This window comes from Aspergillus alliaceus (assembly GCF_009176365.1).
Source record: "Aspergillus alliaceus strain CBS 536.65 unplaced genomic scaffold BDW43scaffold_14, whole genome shotgun sequence".
NCBI classification, from domain to species: Eukaryota; Fungi; Ascomycota; class Eurotiomycetes; order Eurotiales; family Aspergillaceae; genus Aspergillus; species Aspergillus alliaceus.
In genome coordinates, this window is record NW_022474697.1 from 599,386 (window position 1) to 627,075 (window position 27,690).

Consider the following 27,690-nt stretch of genomic DNA (forward strand, 5'->3'; position numbering starts at 1 on the left):
TTATGATGGGCTACACAACACTTTGGAAACGACTCTCCCCGCGTCAAGTTAATTTTTTAATCCAGACTTTCTCAGTTGTCTCTATACTCTTCGAGGGATATGACCAAGGGGTAATGGGAGGTGTCAATGCCTCGCCAACATATGTCGCTGAAGTCGGCATTGGAAAGCTCGATGGCACTGTGACTGGCACAACACAACAAGGTGGCCTAGTTAGCATATACTACCTAGGGTGTATCTTTGGGTGCTTTGCTGGCGGATGGCTTGCGGATCGCCTTGGCCGTATCAATGGTCTGCTGTTTGGATCACTCTTTGCCCTTGTTGGAGGTGCTTTACAAGCCTCCATTCAGAGCTCGGACTTCATGTTAGTTGCGCGTGTGGTAACGGGGATTGGCACAGGAGGTGACTGCATGAAAGGAAACAGTTAAAAAAAATGGGCATAAGCTGACCATATATTTTAGCGTTAACTGGGATCACCCCAGCCCTAGTGTCGGAGACTTACTTCCACTGAGCACCGTGGTGGATATCTGGGCTATGTTTTTATAGCAAATTGTAAGTACAGCAGTGTGTCCCCGGTTGCTTTGCTGATTCCTTTGTTGATAGCCTTAGATTTGGGCATCTCTGTCGCCTACTGGCTGTCCTTTGGTCTCTCCTTCATCAATCACGGCTATTCAGACTTCGGGTGGCGCTTCCTCCTCGCATTCCAATGCATCCCGGCCCTTATTCTTGTTATCTGCATCAAAGCATTACCAGATAGTCCACGATACCTTGTATCGGCCGGACGGAACGATGAGGCTCGCGATCTGTTGAATCGTATCCGGTGTCACAGAACCAGTCAGAAAGAGATCGACCGGGAATATCTGGAAATCGTAGCCACAACACAACATACTAAGCCGAGCTCCCCAATTTAGTTTGCCATGATTCTTTTGGAAAAGGTGGCAGACCAGGAGCGAATTTAGGTCGCCGTGCCTGGCTCTGTATTTTGCTTCAAATCATGGCATCTTGGACTGGTATCACGGTAAGCTATAGTTTTCAATATCTCCTGTAGTATTTAGTATCCACCGTATTGATGCTACCAGGCTGTGACGGCGTATTCACCGGTGCTTCTCAGTCAGGCTGGATATAGCGAAACCAAACAGAGTGGGTTAGCTGGTGGGTTGAACTCGATCGGTATCATTGGTACTATTACTAGTGCTCAAATTGTGGACCGCCTTGGTAGACGCAAGTGCCTAGTACTTGGTTCTGTGCGGTGTTGTTCACTGTAGAACTAATTGTAGGTATTTTAGTTTCCACCATTGTATTCTGAGAGAGACCACTGGCTAACTCGACTTTAGGCTGGTTCCTTATATGAAGGCTCTCTTCGCCATCCAGACAAAGCAATCCAATATGCACCGGGGGCTGTCGCAATGCTCTTCCTTTTCAACTTGGGGTAAGTGCGCCGCTTCGCAAGTAGCTCCTAAATCGCTTCACTGATACTTACGGGTAAAAAGGTATGCAGCAACTTAGGGCACGATAGCCTTCTCATACCTACAGAGATCTTCCCTTCAGACCTGCGGGCCCAAGGAAACGGTTTCGGTATAACGGGGTGGGCGATTGGTGTCGGTATGACAACTCTCATCAATCCTATCATGTTCGGCAATATCAAGAGCCGTAGCTACTTCCTCCTCGCCGGCTTGAATCTTTGTTGGGTTCCGATAGTATATCTCTTTTATCCTGAAACTCGCAACCGATCATTGGAGTCCATCGAGGCTTTGTTTTCGACGCCTAGTCCGTTCTATTGGGAGATGGAGCGAGCATACTACTTGCATGGCAGCGTGCTTGTTGAAAGGATTGAAACGATGTATGATGAAAACATGAAAGAAGCCTGAACAGTGTCAGGAACTTTCTCAACGAACCTGTCATATTGTGTTGTAATTGATTGCATGATATTGATAATCCGAACAGGATTTGTAGGCCTTCAATATCAGTCCTTATCTGCATTGTGGATAGAGGACATATACGTACGTGTTTATCTGAGCAACTACAGTGAAGGAGCATTGCAAGAAAGGAAAGCCCAGTCATACAGGGCTAATAGTAGGTGCCTGGGGCAGTCCAAGGGATTCTAGAACAGAAGTCAGGCGCCTGCCTTTCTATGTTTCCAGTCGTGATTGAGCCCTTATTCCCTTCACTTTCACCTAACAGGCAAACCAATCATGTGCGGGATACGACCTGAACTTGCAACAATCGCGAAAAGCCACTTTCAATGCCAAGGCCAGTGGGCAGTTGTTCCAGTAAACTTGTCCCAAAAATGCACAGATGAGGACGCGCTCAATGATGGATGACCGAGGATGTGCATGGTTGGTCTCAGACAGACACATGACGTCTTTCAGCCTCAGGCACCATCTATTTCTCAGTGTAAGCCACCATGTGGTTGAGACTGTATTAATCAAGCATACGCAATCTAGAATTACTCAACTTAAAAAGTAGTACGGTGATTCCTAGCTAATGATGTATTAATTCCCCTGTTGAAAAGAACATATGTTCAATCTTGCCCTGTTTGAGAAGCTAAGATCAAAACGGATGAGTTGAGCTCTGTGTCACAGTGTTCAGCCAGTCTTTCATCCATGATTAGCGTTCAAATGTCATGGCCAAGACAGCAGCTAAAGTCGGTTAACTGGTACCCCCTCTTTTGAGGCGCCGGCTTTGCCGTAGAGTGATGAATCTGCGAGGGGAGATGTTCAAGGACTAGTACGATCGAATACAAGTATAGGATAGTGAAGTCCCGGCTTTCTCCCGCTAGGGTAGTTCTTATGACAGTATCTTTGTGGCCTGATGCCAGAAGGGGCATCACAATCTTCAGGGTAGCCTTTCATTTCCTCTAACTTCGTTTTGCCATGTCTCAAGGACACAGCGAGTTAGTAGGGGCACTTGTCTAACGGCCACAAGGCACCATGGACCTTTGCCTTGGTGGTTTCCCTAACAACAAACCTCGGCTATGATCAAGGAAGCCCATTTCAATTGTAGAGAGACTTGAATATGATTTACTTAATGGATTTGTGCTTCCATTCTAAAATTAAACATTGTGATTCTTTCCATAATTATGCCCAGGCATTAAGAATCATGGCTATTCGCATATTTCATCACACAATATATTTATGATTGATCAGCAAGACCTATTTAGCTAACTCCGCGGCGTGTGGTTTATGAACTTTCAAGTTCTTAGATCAGATCGTGCAACTAGATATCGTAGCATGGAATAGGATAGCACTAAAGCTGAAGGTCAGTTGTTCTCTCGAAAGAGACGTTATCTTATCTGATCCACGGCCAACCTTAAAACGAGTTACAGTGACTGACTGGTATTTGATATTTGGAACGTCTAGCAATAGTGGCCCGTGCATAATATTGCCGCCTGGAGAACAGCAAATAATCGGCGACGTATAGAGTGTTATCAGGCAGTGGGTGGTCGTCGAGGTTATACTCTATGCCCTATTGGGGTGTTCCAAATTTCAATTACCTTCCACTGTATATATGATAGCGTTGCAGTGACACTTTAACTTGGCCTTACGCAAAATGGACGACCGTTCATGGAAGCTCGTCGCTGAAGAGCGCCGAATGCCATATCCCTCACTTTTGCTTTGTCTGACGCTGCTAGCACTCTCTGCTGAGACAGTTGTTCTCTGATCCCACAAAGTTAAGCCACCGTGTACTGTATCTTTTATTTGCTATTCACAGCTTTCCCTATCGTCTATCATGAGAAGCGTGGATGGAACCCAGCGTCCCATGTCTTCTATTCTTGGGGGTTCTAGTTAGTATGTTTATAATAGGTTTTTACTGGTACGTAATAGATGATATACACGGCGAGTATCTATCAAAGCAGACAATGTGTCTGTGCAATCGTAATCCAAGCGGTATTGTTCATATATGCCAAAAAGAATCTCCCTCAGTCCGCTGAAAAGTTGGTACTGCTGCGACTCAGCCTTTTGGGTAAAGATTGGTAATATTCAATCAGTATGAGCAACTAGCTTGTTCACACCACATCCTTCCAATTTCAAGGCGACGGGCGGTCCCTTGCTGCGGTCGAAGTGCTTAAACTAGCAAAAATTGAGGACCGCCATATTAGAATTTTTGTGGCATATACGGAGTACCAATCCGCTTGAGACAGTCTCTATTTATATTGGCAGAAGGGCAGAGCGGTGAGGATTTTGGCGGCAGAAAAAGTGCCGTGGCTCGGCTCTCATCGTCCGATATCCTCTCCGCCCAATAATTCTACCTTTCGTTTCAACCTCTACACGTCCAATTACAGGGCTCGAACAACTAACAACCCATCATGTTGTCACGATCAGTATGGAGGAATATGGGTTATAACGCACGGCGGAGAGTGGGCGTTGCCGAGGCTTCCTACCGCTGCTTTTCGTGTACCCGGCGAGCTCAAGCGGATTCTAACAAGACCAACCAAGATGAACGGATGACCCATTTTGGCTTTACCAATGTTCCCGAATCCCAGAAGGAGTCAATGGGTATGTCTCCACACATGTCCCCATGAATGGGCGCAAGGCTAACCAAGCTTCGTCGGCGATGTACAGTTGGAGCGGTCTTCAGCTCAGTTGCTTCTTCCTACGATGCCATGAACGATTTCATGTCGCTCGGGATCCATCGTCTATGGAAAGATCATTTTGTTCGCACTTTAAACCCTGGATCAGCATTACCGTCGCGTGAAACCGACACAACGGGGAAGGGATGGAATATCCTGGATATCGCCGGCGGGACAGGCGATATTGCGTTTCGCATGCTGGACCACGCAACCAATATTAACCATGACCATGAGACCCGTGTCACAATCGCCGATATTAACCCTGATATGCTTGCGGAGGGCAAAAAGCGGAGCATACAGACCCCCTACTACAACACGAATCGACTATCTTTCATGCAGGGCAATGCGCAACAGATGCCTGACATCCCCGATAACTCAGTCGATCTCTATACAGTTGTCTTTGGTATTCGCAACTTTACGGATAAGCAAGCCGCCTTAAATGAAGCGTTCCGGGTGCTGAAACCCGGCGGTGTGTTCGCGTGCATGGAGTTCAGCAAGGTAGAGAACAGTGTATTCAATGCGGTCTACAAGCAGTGGAGTTTCAGTGCCATCCCCATGATCGGCCAACTAGTGGCGGGAGATCGGGACAGCTATCAATATCTAGTGGAGAGTATTGAGCAGTTCCCCAGCCAGGAAGAGTTCCGGGGTATGATCCAGAAGGCCGGGTTTATGATCCCTGGCCGAGGATTTGAGAATCTCACTGGCGGGATTGCAGCAATTCACAAGGGGATCAAGCCTCTTCCGAAGGCTTGAAAGTTAAACGGTTTCGCGGATGGGAAAAAAAACTGTATAGTAGTAATCTCCTAAAAAGATGACAGTGTAGCATTAACAAACATATCAACCACATACACTTACTAGTACGGGGATCTGCAAAAGCGTCAGCAGATGTGGCGATGGTGTCATTTTACGGAAGGGATTAAAGCCGAGACACGGAAGGCGCACGATTGGGGGGAGATGTTTCATAGTAGAGGAATAATTGGTGTGCAGTAAAACCAAAGGAAGTCCGATCTGTATCTCCGATGTTCTTTATCGCCCCTCGATTGAATAAATTAGTCAACAATTTCCTCATCCACTTCCCAAACTCTTCCCCGCCATTGAAAATTTTCTAATTCAATCTAATTCCGTTGCTTCTCCGGGATTACATCCGGGACTTCTTTTCCCAGGCTCCTCCTGGGAGAAGACGATCTGTTCTTCCTTAATCTCTCGGAGAATGGTCTCTTAAGCCATGGGGCACCTCCAGCAGCAATCTGCGCTATCGTCCCCCGCGGACCCCTCCCTGCCCACCATGATAAAGAAAGAGCGCCTCGCTCGCGACGACCTCTCCCTTCTACCATTGACTCCTCCAGACGAGTTGGATCCCGCACTGTCAACGACCAAAGATAGTCGTACGGATACGTCGGTATCCACCGCCATCCATGTCATTTCCACAGAGCGCGCCGCTCTGGCGCAGTTGGAGCGTCTTTATGAAACCAATGCATTGGCACAAGACCATCTCTCTCGCGCTGTGAGCCAGATCGCTCGCAGCGTGCGGGGTGGTGGTAAATTGGTATGCTGCGGAGTAGGCAAGAGTGGGAAAATTGCTCAAAAGCTTGAGGCGACAATGAACAGCCTGGGTATCTACAGCGCATTTTTACACCCCACGGAAGCATTGCATGGGGATTTGGGCATGATTAGACCGGTGGGTATCGAACTACTATAGTTGTCTCAGCAGACAGCTTTACTAAGATTCTTATACAGCAAGATACCCTGTTATTGATCTCGTTCTCGGGGCGCACGCCTGAGCTCCTGCTCCTGCTCCCCCACATCCCCTCCACTGTCCCTATCATCGCCATAACTTCTCACCTCCACCCGTCAACATGTCCGCTGTTGTCATTCCAACCGTCCGACATGGGCATCCTCCTACCAGCCCCCATCCATGAGGACGAAGAGTCCTCCATCGGCGTGTCGGCCCCAACATCGTCCACGACAGTAGCCCTGTCATTAGGAGATGCACTAGCTATCGCTACAGCCCGACGACTGCACACGTCTCCAGGGAGAGGACCAGCAGAGATATTCAAGAGCTTTCACCCTGGTGGGGCCATCGGCGCAGCATCAAATGTCCTCACTCCAATGAGCATGTCGACAGCATCATTCCCATCAACTAGTTCGGACGATCTCGCCGGTCAGCAACAGTCGGAGGACACTACCCCTAGCCCCTGCATCGCCGACAAACTAGTCCCCATGGACCGGATCCCAACAGTATCGGCGATGGGCAAGGTTCGCCTGCTAGATGTCCTGCTCACGGCTATTCAACATCCCACCGCTAAGTCCTGGGTCCATCTTTCTCCTTCGGAAATAGTTCCACCTCGCCATCTTCGCTCTCTCTCCCAATCCAACTATGTAGACATGGACATATCCACACTCGCCGGTCTTGGCCTCCTGCTTGCTGTGCCCCGGGATGATTGGCTCCAGCTCCCGAGTTCGACCTCCCTGGATGATGCACGTCGGCTAGTCTCGGAATCTGCGGGGTCCCCGGTAACGGTGATAGCCGTCATGCAGGACGGGAATCCCGATGATTATCTAGGGGTCTTCGAGGCGGAGGAGCTGTGGGATGGTTGTGACTAATTAGCCTTTTTTTTTCTATCCTCTTTTTATATTACTTTTCTTGGGATAAATCCCCGTGCGTACATATAGCTACATTGCTTTGGTGGGACTTGGGTTTCTTTATATGACGTTTACGAATAACGCCCGTTTTGGATTGCTTGTCTGTTCAGAGGTTAGATTCAGTGGTTTTGTACAGATTTCTCTCTGTCTTTTCGCCAAGATGTATATATTCTGCGAGCTAATTGATGCATCATGTCATCTGTGCTTCCATAGAGGTAGAGTTGCAGAGTGTGCTTTCGGTTTGTCTTGGCATATAATTAATATAGCTAGCTAATACGGATTGAGACAGTTTAAACAAAGTGGTCTTCACTCATTCTTGAGAACTAGATCTACCATGATCTATCTAAGATTTATCAATACAGGTGTCGTGTCAGGGGTATAGAAAATGAAAAATACAAACGAAAACCAAAAAATGAAAACAAGCAGTACAAAGCAAAGTCAATGACGAACATTAACTCTATGGTATCTTCAGCACATTATTCGTGACACTTCCAGGGGAAGATCCGGATGCGGCCAAAATTAAGGAGAGGGACGTTTCAAAGGCAAAGCCGCAGCTGCATGAAGTGAAGAGAAGCGGTTCGCTTAGGCACAGACACGAGGCTTCACAAGCATATTTGCCTTACTAGAAAGTAAATGCCTAGGTGATAGCGCCCTAAAGTTATCCGATAGACTGCTAGAAGCGACACGAGGTGGAAAGTAGCACCTGTGGGCAACGAGTCGGTAAACACGTGTATAGGTAGTTCGTGGCTGCATTTTAAACCCCAAAGTAAAGAACGAGGCAGTTTTTCGTAGCGTGCCAAGCTCTCAGCAGTCCAGCTTTCTTCTCCCGTGACGGTAAGATGCGGCTGATCCGTATTCAAAAGCGTAGCTAACGGAGCCAGCCCGGTTGCGAGGCCTGAAAATCTCAACCCGACGTGCTAGGCTCCGGCTGTCCCTTGCCTTTGTCGGTCGTAGAATTAGCTGTTGTGCTATCGTCCTCATACAGACGATGCTGCTCAATATAACGGATGACCGGCACAGGAATCAGATAGCGGACGCTCATCTCACGTCTGAGGAAGAGACGGATTTTGGTGCTGCTGACATCATTCTGAATAAGCTGTTGAATCACATGAATATTGTCTTTCCAAGGCTGCAGCGCAGCAAGTGCTTCATCAATGTCTGTTCCGCTACGCTCGACAATGAAAGACTGGAAGGTAACGTCAGCGGAGTCCATCGCTCTACCAATGTCATCATGCACTTACACCGTATTTGCCAAGTATGTGGTCCAAATCCTTTTGACTCCATACTCCCGGTGTTGACATGGTATGAATCAGATCAGCTCCTGCCAGAAGAGCGATACGCACTTGCTTGCGTGTTCCGTCTGCGGCTTCAATTCCTTCTCTGACAGTGTTGATCTCATAATCGAAATGATCGAGCACAACGGCGGTTGGCTGATACGCCTTCTGCATCGGTTCCCATGTATCTACCATTAACCAGTCGGAGGTTTGGTCTACTGCAAGTTGGCACATGGCGACTCTAAACCCGACGGTCAGCTTTACATTTCTTAATAGTGCGACGGGATTGGCACCAAAAAAGAAGCAGGAATAAGAAATGTTCAGAAAAGTCGAGAGCGCACGCTTACCGATGCTCTGCAGCGGCCAAACCCGCCTTGCGATAGGCATCCGACACCGGAGAGAGATACCCGCCGACGATCTCAAAGTTCGTGCTGAATTTGACGTAATCGGCTGCCATTTCGAACATACGCAGGTGCAGGTAGGTGATGGGCGAGAAAGAACCGCAAGCTACCAGTAGTAACGGGGTCTTTTCCGGATCATCCATCTTGCGCTTCAGGCGGAGTTCGGGGAGTTGATAGTCCTCCATGGGTGCTGGGGGGATATGATCGGGAGGCTGATGGATATCCTCCCCATGCCCGGTGATGTCAGTCATGGTTGCGGGTTGGGAGAACGACGGACAAAACGATGGAAATCGGGACTCTAAAGGATGACGATATGTAGCGCTACAGACGGGAGGTGGATAGATATTAGAGTACCGGAGATTTGGAAGAGATGGAAGGGGAGGAAAGGACTGTCGAATGGATGGTGGAAGGCGACTGAACCAAAAACCCTTCATTTGCCGGTTTAGTCAGACCCGCGCGGGGAAAAGGAATTCTTTACCGTATTGGTATGTATCCGGCGGGGGAAGAAAATCAGAGGAGAGAGGGGGATCGTTGAAAGTAAGGTGGAATGTACGGTACAGAGTAGGTACATACGATACCTCGGCCATGGATCACATCATTTCTCCAACTCGGCTTCGTACTGTTTTGGTATTGAACCTACGACAGCAGCCAGGCAACGTTAGGCTACTGTACTCCGTCACAGGAAGTATAAATTTCTGGAATTAATAATACTTCCAATTCTCTCACCGGTAGCCGGTCTAGACAAATGTTATTATTGTATGTACTTCGTATAAATAAATAAATGTAATGTACATTGCTTTATCCACTTTAACTTCAGTAGCATGCAATCAACGCAGAAATTCTCTAAAGCGGAAAAAAAGGAGAGAAAAGAAAAGAAAAGTAACAAGATCACTCCTATATGGGAAGTTATCCTTCAATTGAACCCGTAGACTTCGTCAGCTCAGCCTTGTCCAGAGGGATATACTCATTCCAGAATGAATGGATGAAATCTGATATATCCTCTAGATATTGGTAATTTAGTATGCCATTAACTAATCAATGCCAACAAAATATCAATTCCAGCTGCATCGGGAACATGCTCATTTATCCTCCGAACAGAGCTTTATTCGCCAGCCATTGTCGACCAATGATCGGTCTTCTGATCAAGTATTGTCAGATTATCCTTTGTTTCCACTGTGGTCAACTCGCGCTTTTCCCTGCATATACGAATTATATGTGGCTGGACCCTGCACCTCTTTACGTGCAACTTCACTGAAGAGGATGCAGCACAATAGCTTGGGTAAACAAGCATGTACAGAGTACTGTAGACAGGTACTACCCTTCCCATCAATACCTACTATTAGGTAAATTCGTTGCGTAGTTTGGCTGTTGGACAACACATGCACATCCCGCTTAGAAAGCCCGAGCAAATTTGCTTGTCTACTTGATATTATCAGTTGATACTATTGCTTTCGAGCATTGAAAGTCTCTTCCTCTTGTATGATCTTATTTTTTTTCTTTCTTGATGCAGACATTCCTCGTCTCACGTTACATGACCGGCGGATAGTATGAGCGATATATCCCCCGCGTATTTGCAGGATCTGGGGATGTTTCGGTCCGAAAATGATGCCCTGTACTGATAGTATTTTCCAGGAGAATCCGGATTAGCCCGAGAGTGTTAGGGCCGGGGAGAGTACCGAAGTTTACTCATTAATACTACCTCCTATAGGATACTGTACATGCTTATCTACACACTAACGATGAATGTACTGTATGAGGGGTAATTCAATATTCAATCAGTAAATGCTTGAGCACGAATACACTCACAAGCTCAAAATCCTTCCCTGTACTGCGCGGATTGATCTCCTTTCAGATTAAAATTAGTACTTTAGAGAGATGCTCCTTTCAAAGCGTGCGGGGTCCGTATACATATTCCGGCGACACGGGCACTTGTATCAATTACTTCCTGGATGATGTTTACAGGTGAACTTTTAGTGGATCAGGGAATATGCTTATAGGTACATTGCAAACAAACATTTAGAAAACTTCCCAAGGCATTGGCCGTCATACGTATAGCCTTCCAGATACTCGCTAGTTAGTTGAATATTGAAAACAGATCTTACGAGATTCCTATGTTTCATGGCGTGGGATTACTACGGTATTCCATCTGAGTAAAAATGTGTTCCCATAAAAGCAGGGATGAGTCTCGGCGCGAAACGAATGTAAATGAGGGATGTTGGTTGTTGGATGTCTTGGCTTTTTCTTGAGGACAGTAGTGTTATAATATGTAAAAAAATGAAGAGTAAAAATTCGGAGTTGTAACGGTGGATTTGAGAAGTAGCATTTGAGAAAGGAAATGTTTATAAGAATAATAGTAATAAAACATATTAAAAGAGTTAAGACAGAATTAGGGAGGATAGAGGAACCCCCCCCCCCCAAAAAAAAAAGAAAGAAAGGGAAAAAAAGAAAAGGGGGAAAGGGGATGTTGCTGTTGTTGTGATACTAGACTTTAATGTGATATCTACCAAGCAGTAGGTCGTGGCTGATGGGGCTGCACTCTAGCCGCCTGACGCTCTCCGGAGTTGCTTCCTCAGGCCATATTCACCACTGCTTACCACTACTACCACCACGTCAACTCTTAACCCCCCAATTGATTCATTCCTCCTCATTCCACTTTCCTTCTCCATCGCCACTACGACATTCACGACTACTGCATTTATCCCGATTTTTCTGTGCTACTCATCTCTAGCCCATCTCGATACTTTCTTTCCTTTTACTTTATATATCTTTTTTCCTTTTCCGCTCTCTGTTCTATCGGTCTCCTGACTGTCTTTCCATACCTCCACTCCCCCTCAAAACGGACAACCGGGGAAAAAAGTAGCTTCGCCTTCCTGTCCATTCTTGGTCAACTTCCTTCAGAGTAACGAATGGCGGGTTAAACGGTCGACAGACGAGCGAGCCCTCATCTCTAGCTCTGGTTAACATCAACTTATGGCCAGAACAAGGCCCAACCTTCACCGCCAGGACCCTCTTGAGGATTCATCCGCTGGAGCCTCCGCCACTGCCGCCAGGTACATACCAAGATCTACTACTTCCCTTTCCATCCGCAGTTTGTTTCGCCTTGTGACGCTTCATATCTTGTCTGTCTCGTTGTCGTGGCCCCGCATGGTCTACGACCTTGTGGTTTGTTAGGAAGCCCGAAGTCGAGCTTCGCATCCCACTCCTCTTTCTACTATTTTCCCTGTTACGCCGAGCCCATCGGTTACTGTGTGGAAAGGCTATCGTTCATTTCATCCCCAACCTCTATTTTCTACTTTGTCGTGTTCTGTCACTCTCACCTCCCTCATCTTACCTCATATCTTCATTGCTACTCGAAGGTGCTCGGCTTCTCATGTCCTCCAGGATTACTCGCTCAGCCGCGAGATTAGCTGCAGAACCCACTCCACCCGTCAGCTCTGGTCCGTCTCCTGCAATTCCCGCCGCTGGTTCGGCCCCAAGTCGGAAGCGTAAAGCCCCCGCACGAAGCGATCGATCTGTGGAAGCCCCCGGACAGCCGAATCCCCCATCTCCTCAGCGGAGAGCCAAGAAACAGCGGCGTGCAGCTTCCCCCCAACCGGCGGTCGCGTCTGCTGCTCCACGTCGTGGTACCCGAAATCGTCCCGCTATGTCCCAACCCGGGTGAGTGGATGAATCCGCCACGGTTGTTGAAGCTGTTGCTTACTCACGTTATGCTTTAGTCCATCCTCGCGCCCAACGGAGGAGTCATCGAAGAACCAGGCGTCACCTCCGGCATCCAGACGGAAATCTAGCAGAAATGGGAAAGTGTCACAAGGTAAGGTTACACTGACAATGCTCGAGGGTGTCTTCGCAACCCTGTTTCCCACAGATCAAGTGACCCGGTTAACACACTCTCTCCTGTCAGATCGCCTTTCAGCTGCCCAATCCCCTCCACCTCGGCGCCAACAGAAGAGACGGTCATCTAGAAATAATCCAGATGTCATCATGAAGGAAGCGGACGAGGATTTGGAAAGACGTGAAAGGAGTGAGGAGCGAGATTCATCCCCGCCAAGTGATAGCAACGATGGAACCAATCATTCGGGCCTTGATGATGACGACGGGGATTTGTTTCACAATAGCCTCTTTGGCTCGCGTAGTCCCTTGGGTCTTCAGAGCACCCTGCGTGCTCTGTCTGGGATGATGACAGGCATGTCATCCCGCTTGCGAGAAATTTTGTGCAATCTCAGGGCGAAGGATGATCCATCCATCCAATTGATCGCTCTGCAGGAGCTTTCGGATCTCTTACTCGTATCCAATGAGGACAATCTTTCCGGCCAATTCTCTCCTGATCCGTATGTAAAGGAGTTGGTCTCCTTGATGCAGCCAACCGATTTCGGAGAAGAAAACCCCGAAATTATGCTCCTTGCATGTCGTTGTTTGGCGAACTTGATGGAAGCTCTACGTGGCTCTGTGGCCAACGTGGTCTACGGGGGTGCTGTGCCGATCCTGTGTCAGAAGCTGTTGGATATTCAGTTCATTGACCTGGCCGAGCAAGCCTTGAGTGTAAGTTTTCTCAACGGTTTATTGATTTTTTTCTGTGATAAGACCTTTACTAAACTTTCATCAGACCCTAGCCAAAATCTCTGTAGATTTCCCTGCCTCTATTGTTCGCGAGGGTGGCTTGACTGCTTGCCTAACCTATCTCGACTTCTTCCCGACTAGTACGCAACGTACCGCGGTGACTACGGCAGCAAACTGCTGCCGTAACCTTCCACACGATTCCTTCCCCGTGGTACGGGATGTAATGCCTACACTCCTAAATGTTCTATCTAGCAATGACCCCAAAGTGATGGAGCAGGGCTGTTTGTGTGTTTCCCGAATCGTGGAGAGCTTCAAGCATAAACCCGGGAAATTGGAGGAACTCATCGAACCGGCAATGTTGAAGGCGGTGCTCCGTCTGTTGTTGCCAGGCACTACCAACCTAATTGGCGCGCACATTCATACTCAGTTCCTCCGCGTCCTAGCAATTGTGTCAAAAGCCAGCCCAAGGTTGTCTGTAGATCTATTGAAGATGAATGTGGTCGATACTCTATACCAAATCTTGACTGGTGTATCCCCGCCAGGAAACCTGGAAGACACAACCGTCAGGATGGACAGTGTGCTTGTGATGCAAGCCCTGATACATCGGCCCAAGGAGCAGGTTATTGAAACCCTAAATGTGATTTGCGAGATATTACCTGGGGTTCCTGGCCGACATGTATCGCAGGCCGACGGATGGCTTAGTTCCCCTCTCGACAGCGACCCGGCTCTTGGTTTGAAGTCCCCTAAGGCGAAAGAATCAGCGGAGAAGAGACGCTCGCTATTACTGGAATGCAAGCGCGAGCTCAAACGCTTTGCTACGATCTTGCTGCCAACTCTGACCGATGCTTACTCGAGTACTGTCAACTTAGAGGTTCGGCAAAAGGTTCTCATCGCCCAGCTTAAGATGTTGCATCATCTAGACGCCGGCCTGGTCGAGGAAGCTCTGCGATCCGTGCCGTATGCCTCGTTCTTGGCTGCAATTTTGTCTCAGAAAGACCATCCATCTTTGGTCTCGTCAGCTCTGCGATGCTCTGAACTTCTCTTTCAGCGCTTGGAGCACGTCTATCAGTACCAGTTCCACCGCGAAGGTGTTATTTCGGAGATCTTTAAGCTAGCGGAGGGGCTGCTGTCGGATGAGGAGCAAACCAAATCCTCTCATGATTCGTCCGCTGCCATGGACATGTCAGGAGATTCACGTCGGGAAGCCGAAGATGCTGACGTCCCGGCTGACGATGATACTCACGACGATGACTACGATGAGCAAGATGATGACCGGGACGATAACGACGGCATGTCGGAATCGGATAGCTCTTCATTATCTGGTCAAGTACTCTCTACGAGAGTAGACAATGCCATGAAGGATCTCGTCATCCGCGATGCCCGGACGTTTGTTCAACTTTACGAAGCTAGCCATGGCAAGGACTTGCGGGACAAAGCCCAGGGTGTCTTGACCGAATTGCAAACTCTTGCCTCCAATATAGAAGCCTGTTATAGTGGGGACGGAAATGAGGAGGGTCTTCCGCTTTTCAGGCAATTGGCCGCGTATTTCGACGGTGATGCTTTGGAGAGTATCACCAGCTCTGAACTGCTAAACTCGGGTGTCATCAAAGTGTTGCTGGACGTGTTTGGTGACTTCAACTCTTCATCAATGCGCAAAGCCCGTGCTTCTTTTCTGCAAGCCTTCATGGGCTCTACAATTTCCGAAAAAGCCCAAAGCCAAAGCACTGCTACAACCCCATTTAGTGTTCTAGTACAAAAATTGCAGGATTTGCTCAGCCGGACTGAGCATTTCGAAGTGATCACTGTCAGCCACAATTCTTTGGAGAACACGCGTAGCAATGCTGCAAATATGCTTGGAAAACAGCTCAGGCTTAAGTTAGTGGCTGATGATGACTCTGATATTCCCCGTTCCTATCGGAACATAATGGTGTCGATCCACGCCATCGCCACGTTCAAAGCCTTGGATGATTTTCTCCATCCAAGGATTAGTTTGTCCGATCGGCCAAAACCGTCCCGCAGCCGGGAATCTTTATTTTCACAGATTGCTAACGCCGCGCGACTTCGAGATCAGCTCACTGGCCAGGGCGAGTTCACTGGCGGTGATATTCCACCTCTACCGCGACCGAACACGACATCAGACAGATCTTCGCTCCCTGAAGACTCGCAACTCAATGCACAGGAGTCGTCGACTGAAGGTCGCGAGCGTAGCTCAAGATCCAGACGTTCAGGTCGACATCAACAAACTTCAGAAGCTCCTACCCATGATGATGAGCCTTTGGAGTGCGCGGATGAGAGACATCTGAGTGACGATGATGACGAAGATGACGGTGACGACGGCGAACTGAATGCCATCATGGATGATTTGGACGACGATCTTTCCGAAGACAATGCTCCCGACCCGACAGCAGTGAACATGGAGGTAGCCTCCTCAGGTAAGGTAACTGCTCGAAAGGAAGATGGAACACGTGTGGCCACTCCGTCGCATTCCACCCCAGCTTCCAAGACATCGTCATCCGCCGCTAGCACTACTCCGAACGCCGCTGGCAACAATTCTCTTGCCACGGCTGGCCGCCCCTTCTCTTCCTACGCTGCTGCAATGGCTTCTATCCCTTCAGACTGGCATCTAGAGTTCAGCGTGGATGGCCAGCCTATCACTGGTGACACCACAATATACCGCGCTGTTCACCACAGCCGGCAATTCTCAGATCCTAACGGAAGGCACGTGTGGTCTGCTGTGCATACCGTCAAGTTCAGGCGGGTGCCGGGCCCCCCTCCCCCAGAGCCCACGGCCCTCACACTCGGTACGCTCGAGTCCTCCAAGGCTGTTAACGCGGAGATGCCACCCTCCCTCAGCCAAGGTGCAACAACAGCATCGATCCTTCAGCTACTTCGACTTCTGCACGAAATGAATGCCACACTGGATGATATTCTCACTGAAAGCAAGGCGCTTGTCGCACTCAAGCCCGAAGCCCTTGCGCAATTCATCAATACTAAACTTACGGCCAAGCTCAACCGACAGCTAGAGGAGCCATTGATCGTAGCGAGCAGCTGCCTTCCCAGCTGGAGCGAAGATCTCGCCCGCCTCTTCCCTTTCCTCTTTCCATTTGAGACACGCCATTTGTTCCTCCAGTCGACTGCTTTTGGCTACTCGCGAGCGATGATGAGGTGGCAAAATTCTCAAAATGGCGATGATAGTCGTAACGATCACCGGCGCGATGATCGACCATTCCTCGGCCGTCTCCAGCGACAGAAGGTTCGCATCTCAAGAAGCCGTATCCTAGAGTCTGCTATGAAAGTCATGGAACTCTATGGATCTTCTCCCAGCGTCCTGGAAGTGGAGTACTTTGAAGAAGTGGGTACAGGATTAGGGCCGACTCTGGAATTCTACTCTACTGTCTCCAAAGAATTTTCGAAGAAGAAACTCAAAATCTGGCGAGAAAATGATTGCAACGATTCCGAGGAGTTCGCTTTTGGCAAGCGTGGTTTGTTCCCTTCCCCTATGAGCGAAGAGCATGCCGCGTCGGAGTCCGGGAAGAAACAATTACATTTGTTCAAGGTCCTCGGCAAGTTTGTAGCTCGCTCGATGCTCGATTCTAGGATTATCGATGTCTCCTTCAACCCTGCATTTTTCCGCATTGCTAATAGCTCATCCTCCGTCGCTCCATCAATCGGCACGGTCAAGGCAGTTGATCAAGACCTAGCAAACTCATTGCTCCTGTTGAAACGCTTCGCCAATGCGAAGGCAGAAGTCGAGAACAAGGTGCGTTCGGAGCCTCAGAAGAGGCAGGCCCTACTGGATATTGAAATAGACGGGGTCAAGGTTGAAGATCTAAGCCTAGACTTCACCCTGCCCGGCTACCCATCCATTGAATTGATTAAGGATGGATCTAATACCCCAGTGACAATCGAAAACGTTGATATGTATATTGAGCGGCTCGTGGATATGACGTTGAGTAGTGGTGTCCAGCGTCAAGTGGAAGCATTCCGAGAGGGATTTTCGCAGGTGTTCCCATATTCGGCTCTTCGTACTTTCACGCCGGCAGAACTCGTGATGTTGTTTGGAAGAGCAGAGGAGGATTGGACCATTGAAAGTAAGTAACTTTCTCCTGCTTGCCGGTACTTGTATAGGGAAAGTTTCTGACATGGTTGCCTTAGCACTTATGGATTCTATCAAAGCCGATCATGGCTTCAACATGGACAGTCGCAGCGTGCGGAATTTGCTTCAAACGATGAGCGAGTTGGATACGCAGCAACGCCGAGACTTCCTTCAATTCGTCACTGGTAGTCCCAAGCTCCCCATTGGAGGTAGGAAGAACGCCCACCCACCATCAATACATGCGGACACTAATCAAAGTATTCTGTCTAGGCTTCAAGAGTCTCACTCCAATCTTTACTGTTGTCTGCCGTCCGAGCGAGCCGCCATACACCCCCGACGACTATCTCCCTAGTGTTATGACGTGTGTAAATTATCTGAAATTGCCGGACTACAGCAGCTTGGAAGTCCTCCGAACACGGTTGTCTGTCGCTATCCAAGAAGGACAGGGAGCATTCCACCTGTCTTGATTTCTTTCGGCCCTGTAGCTTGTTATTTGTCTACTTACGAGTGGTTCGAATATCCCCGCTTTCTTGCGGAAAACACACACACACACACACATAAAAAGGAAAAAAGGAAAAAAGGTACTACATTTGGTGCGTTGGTACAGTATTTAGCAAAATACCCTGACACAGTGATCGAGGGAGGTTATAATGACGGCATGAATGAATCTAATCTGTTTTCATCGGCCGGCTTTCTGCATTCAAAGTTCATTATCTACTGAGTCGCAGGGCATTGATTCCGGGCTATGGGGTGGAGTCATGGGGGAATTTCATATTGTTCTAGATAGAAAAATGGAAGCTTTGAACGTAAAAGTGTTCTTGAATCTATAAGTCTATCTAGCGTCTATAGGTTGTATTATATAAGTGTATATGCACAAATCTGTTGCTGAACTGTATACAGAATGCGCTGTCCCCCATCCCATCCAGCTCTCATCAATTAACCGCGATACAGAGGTACCATGTTCTAGAACCACCAACCAGTCAGTCGACCAAACGAAAGCCCGGCAAAGAAAGAGAATTCAATCAGGATCATACCTCTGCAAACTTGGGCTCAACAAACAAAGCCCTCGCCTCAGCTACCAAGACGGGGTCACTCTCCTCGCCAGCGGCGGGCAACGAGTTCAAACTGCCCTCCACCCACGCCTTCCTCCCTTCCACCTTGACGGTCTCTGCACGCAACACATACACCCGATCTGGCACCGCGGGCTTCCGAAAATCCACATTCAAATTCGCCGTCATCCCCAGCCCACTCGCAAACGACGCCGACACGCACCGCGCAAACGCCTCGTCAAACATCACCGACAGCAGCCCCCCATGCACGAACCCCGGATGTCCGCACAGTTGCTTCCCGATATGGAATACAGCGATAACCCGCCCCGCATGCTGTCCACTCTCTTTCAGCTTCTCCGTTGACGTCCACATGTACGGCGGCACGGTGATCTTTTCCCGTCCGGCCAGCGAGCCCGCTACGAAATGCGCCGGCCGGATAGATGCGTTCATGGAGAGGTGCGGGCGGGACTCTTTGTAGCTGGGATCGCGACGGAGGGATTGTACCAGGGGGAGACGGGCGATGTGGGATTCCACTTGGGATTGTGCGGGTGGGCGGAATGAGGAGACGTCTTCGACGGGCGTGGCGTTTGTCGAGGCATGGTGGTCTTGGGCTGTTGCTGAGGCGGCGATGCGGACTGTACGAGTTGTGGTCTTGGGGGTGATTGTTGGGAGAATTCGAGGTATATACCGGAGGGTTCGTGTTAGGGTTGTCATTTTTTGGGATGTATATGCACGATGATATCAGGGCTTTTTGAAGGGGGAGGGGTTAATCTTTAAAGCTTATTTTGGGGTTAGATTGGGCTGGGTATAGATGGGTGAGCGTTTTCATCCTGGGTTTGAAGCTGCTTTGCACTTACTTGTGGATTTTGGTGTCTATTTATGGACTGACGAGGTATAGAAAGAGGCTCTGTGATGGGATTGTGTTTCCTGATTGCGACATTGCCTGGTTCAAAGAAAAATGGGGGTTTTTTTTTTAAAAAAAAAAAAAAAAAAAAAAAAAAACCGAGGAAAGGAATAACTCCGTAGTGGAGTAGAGGGTCCCAGGTGGAATACCGCCATTCTGGCACGGCCAATCATGGATGATCAGTCTATCTTTCCTGGTCCTGATTAAGCTCAGCGCTTGTTGGTCTTCGGGGGTCCTTCATCTTCATGGCTGGATTTTTGGTAGAGATACGTATTTCATGGCCGGTGGATTTCTAGGCGTCTCAAATCGTACGAATCAGGTTATATCAACCTGTTTTTGTACCAAGCTGACAGATCCTGATAAGATCTTACAATATCCGCTATAAACAGGATTTCAGATATGGTGTGTATGTTTCGTTGATTCCTCTTACGACCATGGTAGGTTTATAATAACCTGCTATAGCCTTGACAACTTCCACTCAGTTCCTGATCTCGAAAACTTTAATGTCTCCAAATAAGGTTAGTCGGCATGCCGAGAGTCATAGATCGGACAAGAGTGGATCTCTTCGGAGTCATGCCGAGCGCTTCCCGAGTCAGGTTGCCCGAAGTACAGCGTACGCTTATGATCACGCTCAAAGTTAACATAGTTAACTGAACTATAGAAGACTGATTGAAAGAAAGCTCTCCTGCTGTCCTAACTTATGCCTGTACCATATCCGTGGATCATCGATCTTGCCGAATTTGGCTTCATTGCGTCAGTGCCGTGTTACTTGATGCGGTCATAACTCATAGAGTTGGGCAACGGCATCGTGTTTCCACCGTATCCTAGTTTGTACATACTTGCCTCTGCCTTGAAAAGGTCTTGCTAGATCTGGTAACCTGGGTTACGTTATCGAAAAGCATACCTGCCACTATTTTTGAAATCTTGCTTAGGTTTCTGGGGCTGACTTCTGACTGGGGAGATAATTATCTCATGCAATTGAGGTCGCTATTGAGGATGTAGTTGCCTGGCTGTTCCGTTAAATTTTTAAACCAACTATATAGGTCGGATACTCTCCAGGGATCATCTAGCTACTGCTGTTGCTTAGTAGAGCCTTGCTGAGTAAGTATTTTCTACACGAAGGTATGGCCTCAAGGTTCATGCAAAGATTTTAATCAATTTCTGGATAAGCCATTCTGTATTTCAAGTATGTACCTATCCTATGGAGATACCGGTAAGCTGCAATTAGATTTGTAGGGAGTATCCTCGCATTTTATTCTATTGACAAATCTGTCTAAATTACAGTGGTCTTCCAGGTAAGGTGAGTAAGAATCTGGAGAAAGTTGAATTGATAGAATCAGTAGGACCACTAACCACCAAAGCCATTCGGCAAAGTAATATGCGAGGTCTCCCATGCCGCTCTCTTCAACGGCCACTTGGCCATTCCCGAGGCAACGGAAGCGATTCGCTGAGTTATACCGGATATTAAGGTGTTCACCACCAATGCTGTCCAGCACTTATTAAAATGACTGGGCTTCTTTCTTAACCTCAATTGACCTATGACGATCATGATTGGACGTCTACGCTGGTTGAGAGATGGACTTACTTGATGTCTTTAGTGGCGGATTTCTGGGCCCACCGCGTGATGGAGTCGCATACGAAAGAAATTCCGCCTAACAGCGAGCCGTTGGGGACAGTAAGAGTTCGGTGCACCAATTATGAAGTATTTTGGCATTGCTGTACTGAGAAAAATGCCTCCGGACTGTGCTGCCACCGAGGGACGGCGGATGTGTCAAAGCCTGTCGTCGTCGCACAGACGATCAGACCGAATTCTTCTTTTCTGTTATCTGCCCCTGTACCTTTTTATGTAGCACAGTCAATTGGTTCCCGGCACATTTGTTTCTTGGAGTTCTCCGAAGATTCCAGATAACCATCACAGGGAGTTAACTGGTGACAACCTGGGTGACAGTCTGGCTACATCTTAAGAGCAATAGATGGATCAGGGCTGCTTTTCAGTCGGTCTTTGCGCGGCAGCTTCGGCAGATGTGTAACCCGGTTTTGTTCGTTTTTGGTGCGGTTGGCACGCATATACATACATACATACATACACATCTATATAAATATCTTATTGTCGTAGGAATGAGGACGCTTTTTATATTTTTCTATATTAATAAACAACGTAGGTGGTCTGTTAGGCAATTCTTGCGAAAAGGGGATGTAAAAACGGCCCATAATTATTAACTTGTTATTTGCTTTCCTGGATATTGATCCTGGTAATCTCCCTAAGGAGCGTCGGTCAATTTTGATCTCTAGCTTGTAGTGGCTATTTTGGTTTCCCGGTGTAAAGAGCATAGGTTCGAGATTCGATAGTTAAGTAGCTAATATCACTGTATCAAACGACTGTGCATTCCAGCTCTCTAGCTATGCGATCGCATCGCTTGAATGTATCGCGCGATAGACTGGCCGTAAAGGTTTTGACGAGACAGCAACCCTAGGTGTGAAAGATCTACGGGCCTACTTTATATGATGGCCGTTTAATAACAAGCACTATATACTGCTAACTTGCAGGAATGGCTTTGCAATGATGTAGGTATGTGGCATAAACCAGAGCAACCCAATAGCCCTAACATACTAGGGAGGGCACCAATTTACAGGGGTGTTATACTAAGAGACATTTCAAGAACCGTTTGGAGCCCAGACGGTCACTGTAGATGACTTCGAAGAAATAATCCCTAACCAAATAGAGTGGTAGGACTTACATTTGCTGAGTTCATCCCAACGGGCTAAGGGTCGTTTGCCCACTGTAAGTACATACCTTGTGAGGAGAACAGCTCAGTCACTCTTTACCCGTGGGGCCCATGCGATTCCTACGATCCAGAGAATCTATTGGCCAATCTATCTTCGTGATCTGCGCTTGCGTTTGCTCTCATTCTCATTCTAATTTTGCAACGGAAAGAGTTTACCGAGGGGTGTTGGCTGTTTATTTGGAATAAGCTTTTGCGAATTAGGGTTACACGTCGGACGACACTTGCCCTCTATCTGTGGCTCTTGCCCTTGAGATCGCGGCCGGTTTGTGGTATATTGGCTGCACTCAGGTTGATTGTTCAGTTATACGTTTGTGTAGAAGTGGGAAGCAGTATTATGATGGGGTGATCTCTTCACAGTCAGGAAATAGTTGGGCTGTGAGGGTTCGGGAAGCTGTATCACGGGTAGTCTATAACCTAAAAATCAAGGTGTTTAGAGACAGTTCATCTAATCCACTCGACCATAGAATATCTCACGAGGACAATTTGTGATCAGGAATAAAGATCAACTAAGCAGAGACAACAAGATAAGTGGCATATATGATGGTATCAGACATAAAGTAGATAAGCACACGCAACCCAGGCCCAATACTAGTAGTAGGGACGGAAGAGCCAAACAAACTATTGACATTTATCAAGACCCCTCCTTTCAGCAAGCAGATCAATACCGGAGCCTCCGGCAAACATTTTATACGTGGAAAACAAATGGCGCAAACTAGTGGCCAATCTCTAAACTTGTTTGCTTCCTTACTCCACCGGCCATTTGGGTATCTACTGATGCCTCTAGGGCAATCAGTATAGCGAATTTCATCAAGGGAAATTTTTTTAGATGTAACGATTGTTTATAGTGGGCTTTCGCTGGTCGTTGTGACTATGAAAGGAGTATTACTAGTATAGTTTTCATTACTATTTATTCTCTATGTGGTACCTTCGTGTGAGATTTTTTTTGTTGTTGTTTTTTTTATATACATGGACCCTCACAGTTCTTGAATCGTGGTTGGTGGGTGAAGACTTCTGGCCTAAGGTATCCTTGATCGTATATTCTCACCCTCCAAGGGAAATTTTAACTCAGACTAGGCTTTCGATTAGCAGTCAGCTCTTCATGATCCATGGTCCAAAAGAAGGGGCAAAGGAATACTGTGAAGGCACATTCAATGTCACGGGCATAAAGAAGGTCGCTGACGAAAGGCAGGTAAGATGTGTGACAATGTGCGAGGCCGGTTCGGGATCTGTGGCCACGAGGCCACCGTATACATCGCGAGATGTGCTGTTGCCCTGCAGAACCAAGTGACGTGTCCACCGGACCAGCGCCAAGATGTCTGGGATTGGCAAGAGGATAAGGACAACGAGGAGTGTCCAGCCTGCAGGGGGCAAACGCCACCCGAGACACCGTGACAGCAATGTTAATCGGTAGAAATTCTTTCACCCTCGTAGCAATGAAGTCTTCATTCCAGCCACTAGCTTTTGCTCCAGTCGTCCGCCCCATGTATATGAGTTGGCTCGGAGTTTGGCCGATTCTATCCATTGGGGACGTGGAATGAACATCCTATATAATGAAAAAAGGAAAAGAAAAGAAAAGTAGCGTAAGCCCATGTATTTTCGGGGGAAAGGAATGGTGGCAATTTGTACCATTTGTCTCCCTGGCGGCTACCCAGATAGACGGAATGGGGGACCCGCGCAACTTCGTCCGCTTCAAGTTCTCCACGTACGTTCAGGTCAAAGATAAACCAGCGTTTTACCGGCTTGACGGAGTCAAAATCCGCGGGGATATGGACATGGTCGTATCCGGTAGGTTGGAGCGACGCACGGAATTCTCGGTGCAAGACTTCCTCGCAGAACGCACTCCCCAAGGTATTATGGCGTCGTTGTGGATTCCCACCGATATCAGTGACGCAGGCAGAGATGATGACTCGCATTGGGCTCTCCATCGTGATTTGAGTCCATGAGGGTCAGAAAGCAAACGGGTTGCCATTTCCTGCAGAGAGCGGTTGTCCAATGTTCCCGCCATGAAGGATGACGATTTGCCTTGACGGAGTCCGGATTAATTCATCAACCGGCCGGTCATTGTTTGTTTCACTTGACATGGATCAGCGTTCGAAGATCTGTCCCTTATAAATCGCTCGCTCCAGGGGGCACTTCGCCATCCTGTCTTCCATAAGATTTTCCATCGGGTGGGTGGTTTTAAACGGTTAGATCTCAACAAGTCATGGCCATCTGACCGGCACTAACTGGAAATAGTTTAGAAGGGCTTCAGATTTACATTACATTTCATCTTCCCCCTTCAAATTTGACACAGAAAATGGGGGGTGAAGTGGAACCCTGAAGGGAGATCACTGTACTCTTCCCTTTTCGGGAATCCAGCTCTCGTACTTTGTACTGAATAAAGCTTAGACTGATGCAAGATCATTTCCTCTTCTATTACAATGATTGGAGCTAGAATACATTTTTGATTTCTTTTTTTTCTTTTTCTTTTTGCTTTTGACGTACAGTTTAAAAGAGAAGAAGAAGAAAAAAAGGACAGACACAGCAAAAACATTGACCCGGTCGCATTCCCGGACTATGATATGTTTAGCCCTAAGTGGGGGTGCACTAGTCATACTTCTTATACATATTTTTGCTATCCCATACTCTACACGTGAGAAAGGACACACAATTCGACTAATGTTCAAGCAGGTAATAAATAATTGCTATAAGGTGTTCCTGCGGCGCGCTTATCTTATGAATGTGGAGGGGAGTATGGAAATGCTGCGATGAAGACGGTAGGATTCAGCGAAAAACAATCGATTTCACACTACACGATCTACTTCGTAGTGGTAGCAGAAATCTGCCATGTTGGTTCACTGTATACATGCGATATTTCTCTGTACTTAATATATATACATCCCACGATTAAAACTCCAACGCATCCACCTGTCCTAGGAAGGAGTTGTTACCCTCCCCACGTAGTAATGCCTCGATATCAACTCGCCCCGAGGTCAGATAACGCTCACTCACACCCACATTGACCCTCTGCGAGAGCAGTTGCTTGAGTTCGGCGCGCAGTCCCGCCAACTCAGCCTTTGAGGTATTTCCTGCCTTCCGTTCACGCTCCTGTCGTCCGCGTCCGCGTCCGCGGCTGCGACCTGAGGCATCGCCGAACTCCTCGCTGTCATAATCGACGCCAAGGTCTTCTGCAGCCGTGCGGAGCCAGTTGTCCTCGGCGGAGATCTTCTCTTTGGCGATATTGGAATCAACAATTCGAGCCGCTAGAGTCACTCGCTGTTTGACACGAGATACGACTCGGCGGTCTAGCTCTAATGACTCGAGGGGGACCTTCTTTCTGTTGGCCATGTTCGCATGCACCTTCGCGGCGAGGCGGACCACACCAATCATTTCGTCAGGAGAGCAGATGATAACACTCTTTCCGGACGCTCCCGCACGTGCTGTACGACCGGACCGGTGGACATATGCGTCCGCAGTGCGGGGAGCGTGGTAATGGACAACAAAGTCGATGCCCTTGATGTCGAGACCACGAGCAGCAACGTCGGTTGCGACGAGGATGGAGCTAGGGTCTGAGGTTGGGGAGGAAAACCGCTCTACTGAACGAAGTCGTGCCTTTTGGGCCATAGATGAGTGAAGGGCTAGCGCGGGGAGTTGAAGGGTTTGCAAAAGCTGAGTTAGTCGTCGAACGGCGGAGATGGAATTCGTGAAAACTAAGGTGCGGTGCTTAGGATGATAGAGAAGAAGTGTGTAGAGAAAAAGATCCTGTAGAAGTCGTCAGACGGGTTTCCTTTTGTCCTTGGCTTGTAACATACCTTTTCCATGGCAGCGCACTCCACGATACCCTCCTTGAGATTTTCTGCCATCTGTGAGACTGGATTCACATCAATGAATTTGGGCTTCTCCTCGCGGAAATTGAGCTTCTGAAGAAGATACTCCATCGACTCTTTTTGGCTCATGATATTACCCCCAGTCCACTTTCCTTTACCCGCCAGCTTTTGCTGAAGATCACGGTGGAAAGTAGCCGAGAAAACCAGGGTCTGTCTCTGAGACTTAGGATCTGTTTCCTCGTCAGATTCGTCGCCTGAATCATCTGGGAAGTCTCCGTCCTCAACGCGGTCAAGAGCTGCCAAAATCTCGTGGGCTTCCTTGAAATGCCCTTCACTCAGAAGCCTATCAGCCTCATCAATGACAAGGAATTTGATCGCTTGCATCTTGCGAATCAAGCCCTGTCCAGAGCTGAGAACCTCCCACACTCGACCAGGTGTACCGACCACGATATCAGCACTAGCTAGCACTCTCTGTTGTTTTTGTACTGACAAGCCACCGGTCAAAAGCGCAGTTCTAGCATTGACGCCCGGGGAATGGCTGATTACTTCGCCAATATGTTTCGCGAGCTGATGTGCCAGTTCTCTAGTGGGCGATAATATAAGCGCAATCGGCATGGACTCCTTCTTTTCTGAGTCTGTCTGAGATTTGCTCCGTAGCTTTTCTAAGTAGTGTTCCAAAATGGGAATGCCGAAAGCTAGCGTTTTTCCAGATCCTGTCGAAGCTTTTCCGATGACATCATGACCATCCAGGATGGGAGGAATGCAGGTCTTTTGAACAGACGTTGGCATTGAGAATTTCATCTTTGAAAGGCCGGTGAGAATTTCAGGGGAGAGGCCAAGGGGCTCCCAAGCAGATATGTCCGCACCATCGTCGTCTTCCTTGTCCTGGAGCGTGGCAAACGAGAGTCCAGGTTTGATCTTGTCCTCATTGGTTACAGCAGCCTTTTCCTTCGGTTCTCTTTTCACATTCTTTGCCTCCTTCTTTTCCTTCTTTGTGTTTTTGGTCTCTTTTACCTTCGCCTTCTTATCGGACTCGTCGGGCTCGTGTTTGGTCTCCTCCGCTTGGTCTTGGGGCGCAGTCTGATCGTCGTCGCCGATTCCTTCCCATTCATCATCGAACTGGGCCTCTTCTTCCTCCAGCCCTTTCTCCTTCAGTATTGACTTCTTCGGTTTCCCAGCTTTTGCCTAAAAGGTGTCAGTAGAGGTCGCTAGAAATCGCGGCGCAGAGACGGTACCTTAAATCTGACTTCCCCATTGCCTTCAGATCGTATGATATCGACGCCGTCAATTTCCTCCAATCCAAAGAAGCCTTCCGCGTCGTCCAGACGATCCGGAAGAGCTACTTCCTTCCAGTTGAGATCGTCCACTGCGACGATACCATCCCAGTCGCTATCCTCCCCGGCGGCATTGCTTGGCTTTGCGCTCTTCTTTCTCTTTTTCGCAAAGAATCCCGGACCCTTCTGGTCCCGCTGCCGTTTCTGGCCCATAACTAGTGCCTCAGAAGAAATTTATGAGGAAATATCAATAGATCGTGTGATCCTGGTTGATTGAAGAATTATTTTTCGACACCGAGAAGGGAAAAAAGAACGGCAGAAAAAAAGCCCGCT

The 27,690-nt window shown here is 48.1% G+C and overlaps 10 protein-coding genes across 10 annotated transcripts; 6 read left to right on the top strand and 4 right to left on the bottom strand.

Annotated features, from left to right (window-relative positions):
- Positions 1-5: 5 nt before the first annotated feature.
- Positions 6-2,026, top strand: BDW43DRAFT_299343 (putative MFS sugar transporter; the record flags this gene model as incomplete). The annotated part of the gene is made up of 9 exons (XM_032044708.1): positions 6-399; positions 459-486; positions 560-561; positions 607-866; positions 896-1,015; positions 1,077-1,241; positions 1,332-1,426; positions 1,496-1,837; positions 1,942-2,026. The coding sequence occupies 9 exons, from the start codon at positions 6-8 to the stop codon at positions 2,024-2,026; spliced, it is 1,491 nt and encodes a 496-aa protein (XP_031901864.1).
- A 1,601-nt stretch (positions 2,027-3,627) lies between these two features.
- On the top strand, positions 3,628-4,090 carry BDW43DRAFT_272209 (uncharacterized protein). The gene has a single exon (XM_032041513.1). The coding sequence runs from the start codon at positions 3,740-3,742 to the stop codon at positions 3,926-3,928; it is 189 nt and encodes a 62-aa protein (XP_031901865.1). The 5' UTR covers positions 3,628-3,739; the 3' UTR covers positions 3,929-4,090.
- Positions 4,091-4,260: 170 nt separating this feature from the next.
- BDW43DRAFT_272211 (class I SAM-dependent methyltransferase) lies at positions 4,261-5,659 on the top strand. The gene is made up of 2 exons (XM_032041514.1): positions 4,261-4,493; positions 4,560-5,659. Exons 1-2 carry the CDS (start codon positions 4,304-4,306, stop codon positions 5,318-5,320), a joined length of 951 nt encoding a protein of 316 aa, XP_031901866.1. The 5' UTR covers positions 4,261-4,303; the 3' UTR covers positions 5,321-5,659.
- Positions 5,656-7,505, top strand: BDW43DRAFT_272213 (sugar isomerase). Its single transcript, XM_032041515.1, has 2 exons — positions 5,656-6,245; positions 6,305-7,505. Exons 1-2 carry the CDS (start codon positions 5,793-5,795, stop codon positions 7,169-7,171), a joined length of 1,320 nt encoding a protein of 439 aa, XP_031901867.1. The 5' UTR covers positions 5,656-5,792; the 3' UTR covers positions 7,172-7,505.
- Position 7,506: 1 nt separating this feature from the next.
- BDW43DRAFT_272216 (nicotinamide/nicotinic acid mononucleotide adenylyltransferase) lies at positions 7,507-9,272 on the bottom strand. The gene is made up of 3 exons (XM_032041516.1): positions 8,832-9,272; positions 8,452-8,725; positions 7,507-8,396 (listed from the first exon to the last, which is right to left on the bottom strand). The coding sequence occupies exons 1-3, from the start codon at positions 9,134-9,136 to the stop codon at positions 8,115-8,117; spliced, it is 861 nt and encodes a 286-aa protein (XP_031901868.1). The 5' UTR covers positions 9,137-9,272; the 3' UTR covers positions 7,507-8,114.
- Positions 9,273-11,698: 2,426 nt separating this feature from the next.
- Positions 11,699-12,156, top strand: BDW43DRAFT_49313 (uncharacterized protein). The gene is made up of 2 exons (XM_032050139.1): positions 11,699-11,741; positions 11,815-12,156. The coding sequence occupies exon 2, from the start codon at positions 11,856-11,858 to the stop codon at positions 12,054-12,056; it is 201 nt and encodes a 66-aa protein (XP_031901869.1). The 5' UTR covers positions 11,699-11,741; positions 11,815-11,855; the 3' UTR covers positions 12,057-12,156.
- A 99-nt stretch (positions 12,157-12,255) lies between these two features.
- On the top strand, positions 12,256-18,005 carry BDW43DRAFT_309861 (HECT-type E3 ubiquitin transferase UFD4; the record flags this gene model as incomplete). Its single annotated transcript, XM_032046787.1, has 5 exons — positions 12,256-12,542; positions 12,602-13,424; positions 13,489-17,533; positions 17,598-17,747; positions 17,809-18,005. The coding sequence occupies 5 exons, from the start codon at positions 12,256-12,258 to the stop codon at positions 18,003-18,005; spliced, it is 5,502 nt and encodes a 1,833-aa protein (XP_031901870.1).
- Positions 18,006-18,421: 416 nt separating this feature from the next.
- BDW43DRAFT_49321 (PaaI family thioesterase) lies at positions 18,422-19,400 on the bottom strand. Its single transcript, XM_032050140.1, has 2 exons — positions 18,573-19,400; positions 18,422-18,501 (listed from the first exon to the last, which is right to left on the bottom strand). The coding sequence occupies exons 1-2, from the start codon at positions 19,299-19,301 to the stop codon at positions 18,475-18,477; spliced, it is 756 nt and encodes a 251-aa protein (XP_031901871.1). The 5' UTR covers positions 19,302-19,400; the 3' UTR covers positions 18,422-18,474.
- Positions 19,401-23,696: 4,296 nt separating this feature from the next.
- BDW43DRAFT_309863 (uncharacterized protein) lies at positions 23,697-24,202 on the bottom strand (the record flags this gene model as incomplete). The annotated part of the gene is made up of 2 exons (XM_032046788.1): positions 23,697-23,820; positions 23,904-24,202. The coding sequence occupies 2 exons, from the start codon at positions 24,200-24,202 to the stop codon at positions 23,697-23,699; spliced, it is 423 nt and encodes a 140-aa protein (XP_031901872.1).
- Positions 24,203-25,163: 961 nt separating this feature from the next.
- On the bottom strand, positions 25,164-27,570 carry mak5 (ATP-dependent RNA helicase MAK5; the record flags this gene model as incomplete). The annotated part of the gene is made up of 3 exons (XM_032046789.1): positions 25,164-26,018; positions 26,069-27,268; positions 27,319-27,570. The coding sequence occupies 3 exons, from the start codon at positions 27,568-27,570 to the stop codon at positions 25,164-25,166; spliced, it is 2,307 nt and encodes a 768-aa protein (XP_031901873.1).
- Positions 27,571-27,690: the final 120 nt, after the last annotated feature.

Bases quoted from the DNA above. Each gene is read 5' to 3' on its own strand.
- BDW43DRAFT_272216 (XM_032041516.1), bottom strand. From the start codon at position 9,136: ATGACTGACATCACCGGGCATGGGGAGGATATCCATCAGCCTCCCGAT. The intron at 8,726-8,831 runs GTAAGCGTGCGC...CGTCGGGTTTAG, and splicing joins TTGGCCGCTGCAGAGCATCG to AGTCGCCATGTGCCAACTTG. The intron at 8,397-8,451 runs GTAAGTGCATGA...GTTACCTTCCAG, and splicing joins ACATACTTGGCAAATACGGT to TCTTTCATTGTCGAGCGTAG.
- BDW43DRAFT_49313 (XM_032050139.1), top strand. From the start codon at position 11,856: ATGGCCAGAACAAGGCCCAACCTTCACCGCCAGGACCCTCTTGAGGAT.
- BDW43DRAFT_49321 (XM_032050140.1), bottom strand. From the start codon at position 19,301: ATGACAACCCTAACACGAACCCTCCGGTATATACCTCGAATTCTCCCA. The intron at 18,502-18,572 runs GTATGATCCTGA...TGGTGGTTCTAG, and splicing joins TTGAGCCCAAGTTTGCAGAG to AACATGGTACCTCTGTATCG.
- BDW43DRAFT_272213 (XM_032041515.1), top strand. From the start codon at position 5,793: ATGGGGCACCTCCAGCAGCAATCTGCGCTATCGTCCCCCGCGGACCCC. The intron at 6,246-6,304 runs GTGGGTATCGAA...ATTCTTATACAG, and splicing joins ATTTGGGCATGATTAGACCG to CAAGATACCCTGTTATTGAT.
- BDW43DRAFT_272211 (XM_032041514.1), top strand. From the start codon at position 4,304: ATGTTGTCACGATCAGTATGGAGGAATATGGGTTATAACGCACGGCGG. The intron at 4,494-4,559 runs GTATGTCTCCAC...GGCGATGTACAG, and splicing joins ATCCCAGAAGGAGTCAATGG to TTGGAGCGGTCTTCAGCTCA.
- BDW43DRAFT_272209 (XM_032041513.1), top strand. From the start codon at position 3,740: ATGGAACCCAGCGTCCCATGTCTTCTATTCTTGGGGGTTCTAGTTAGT.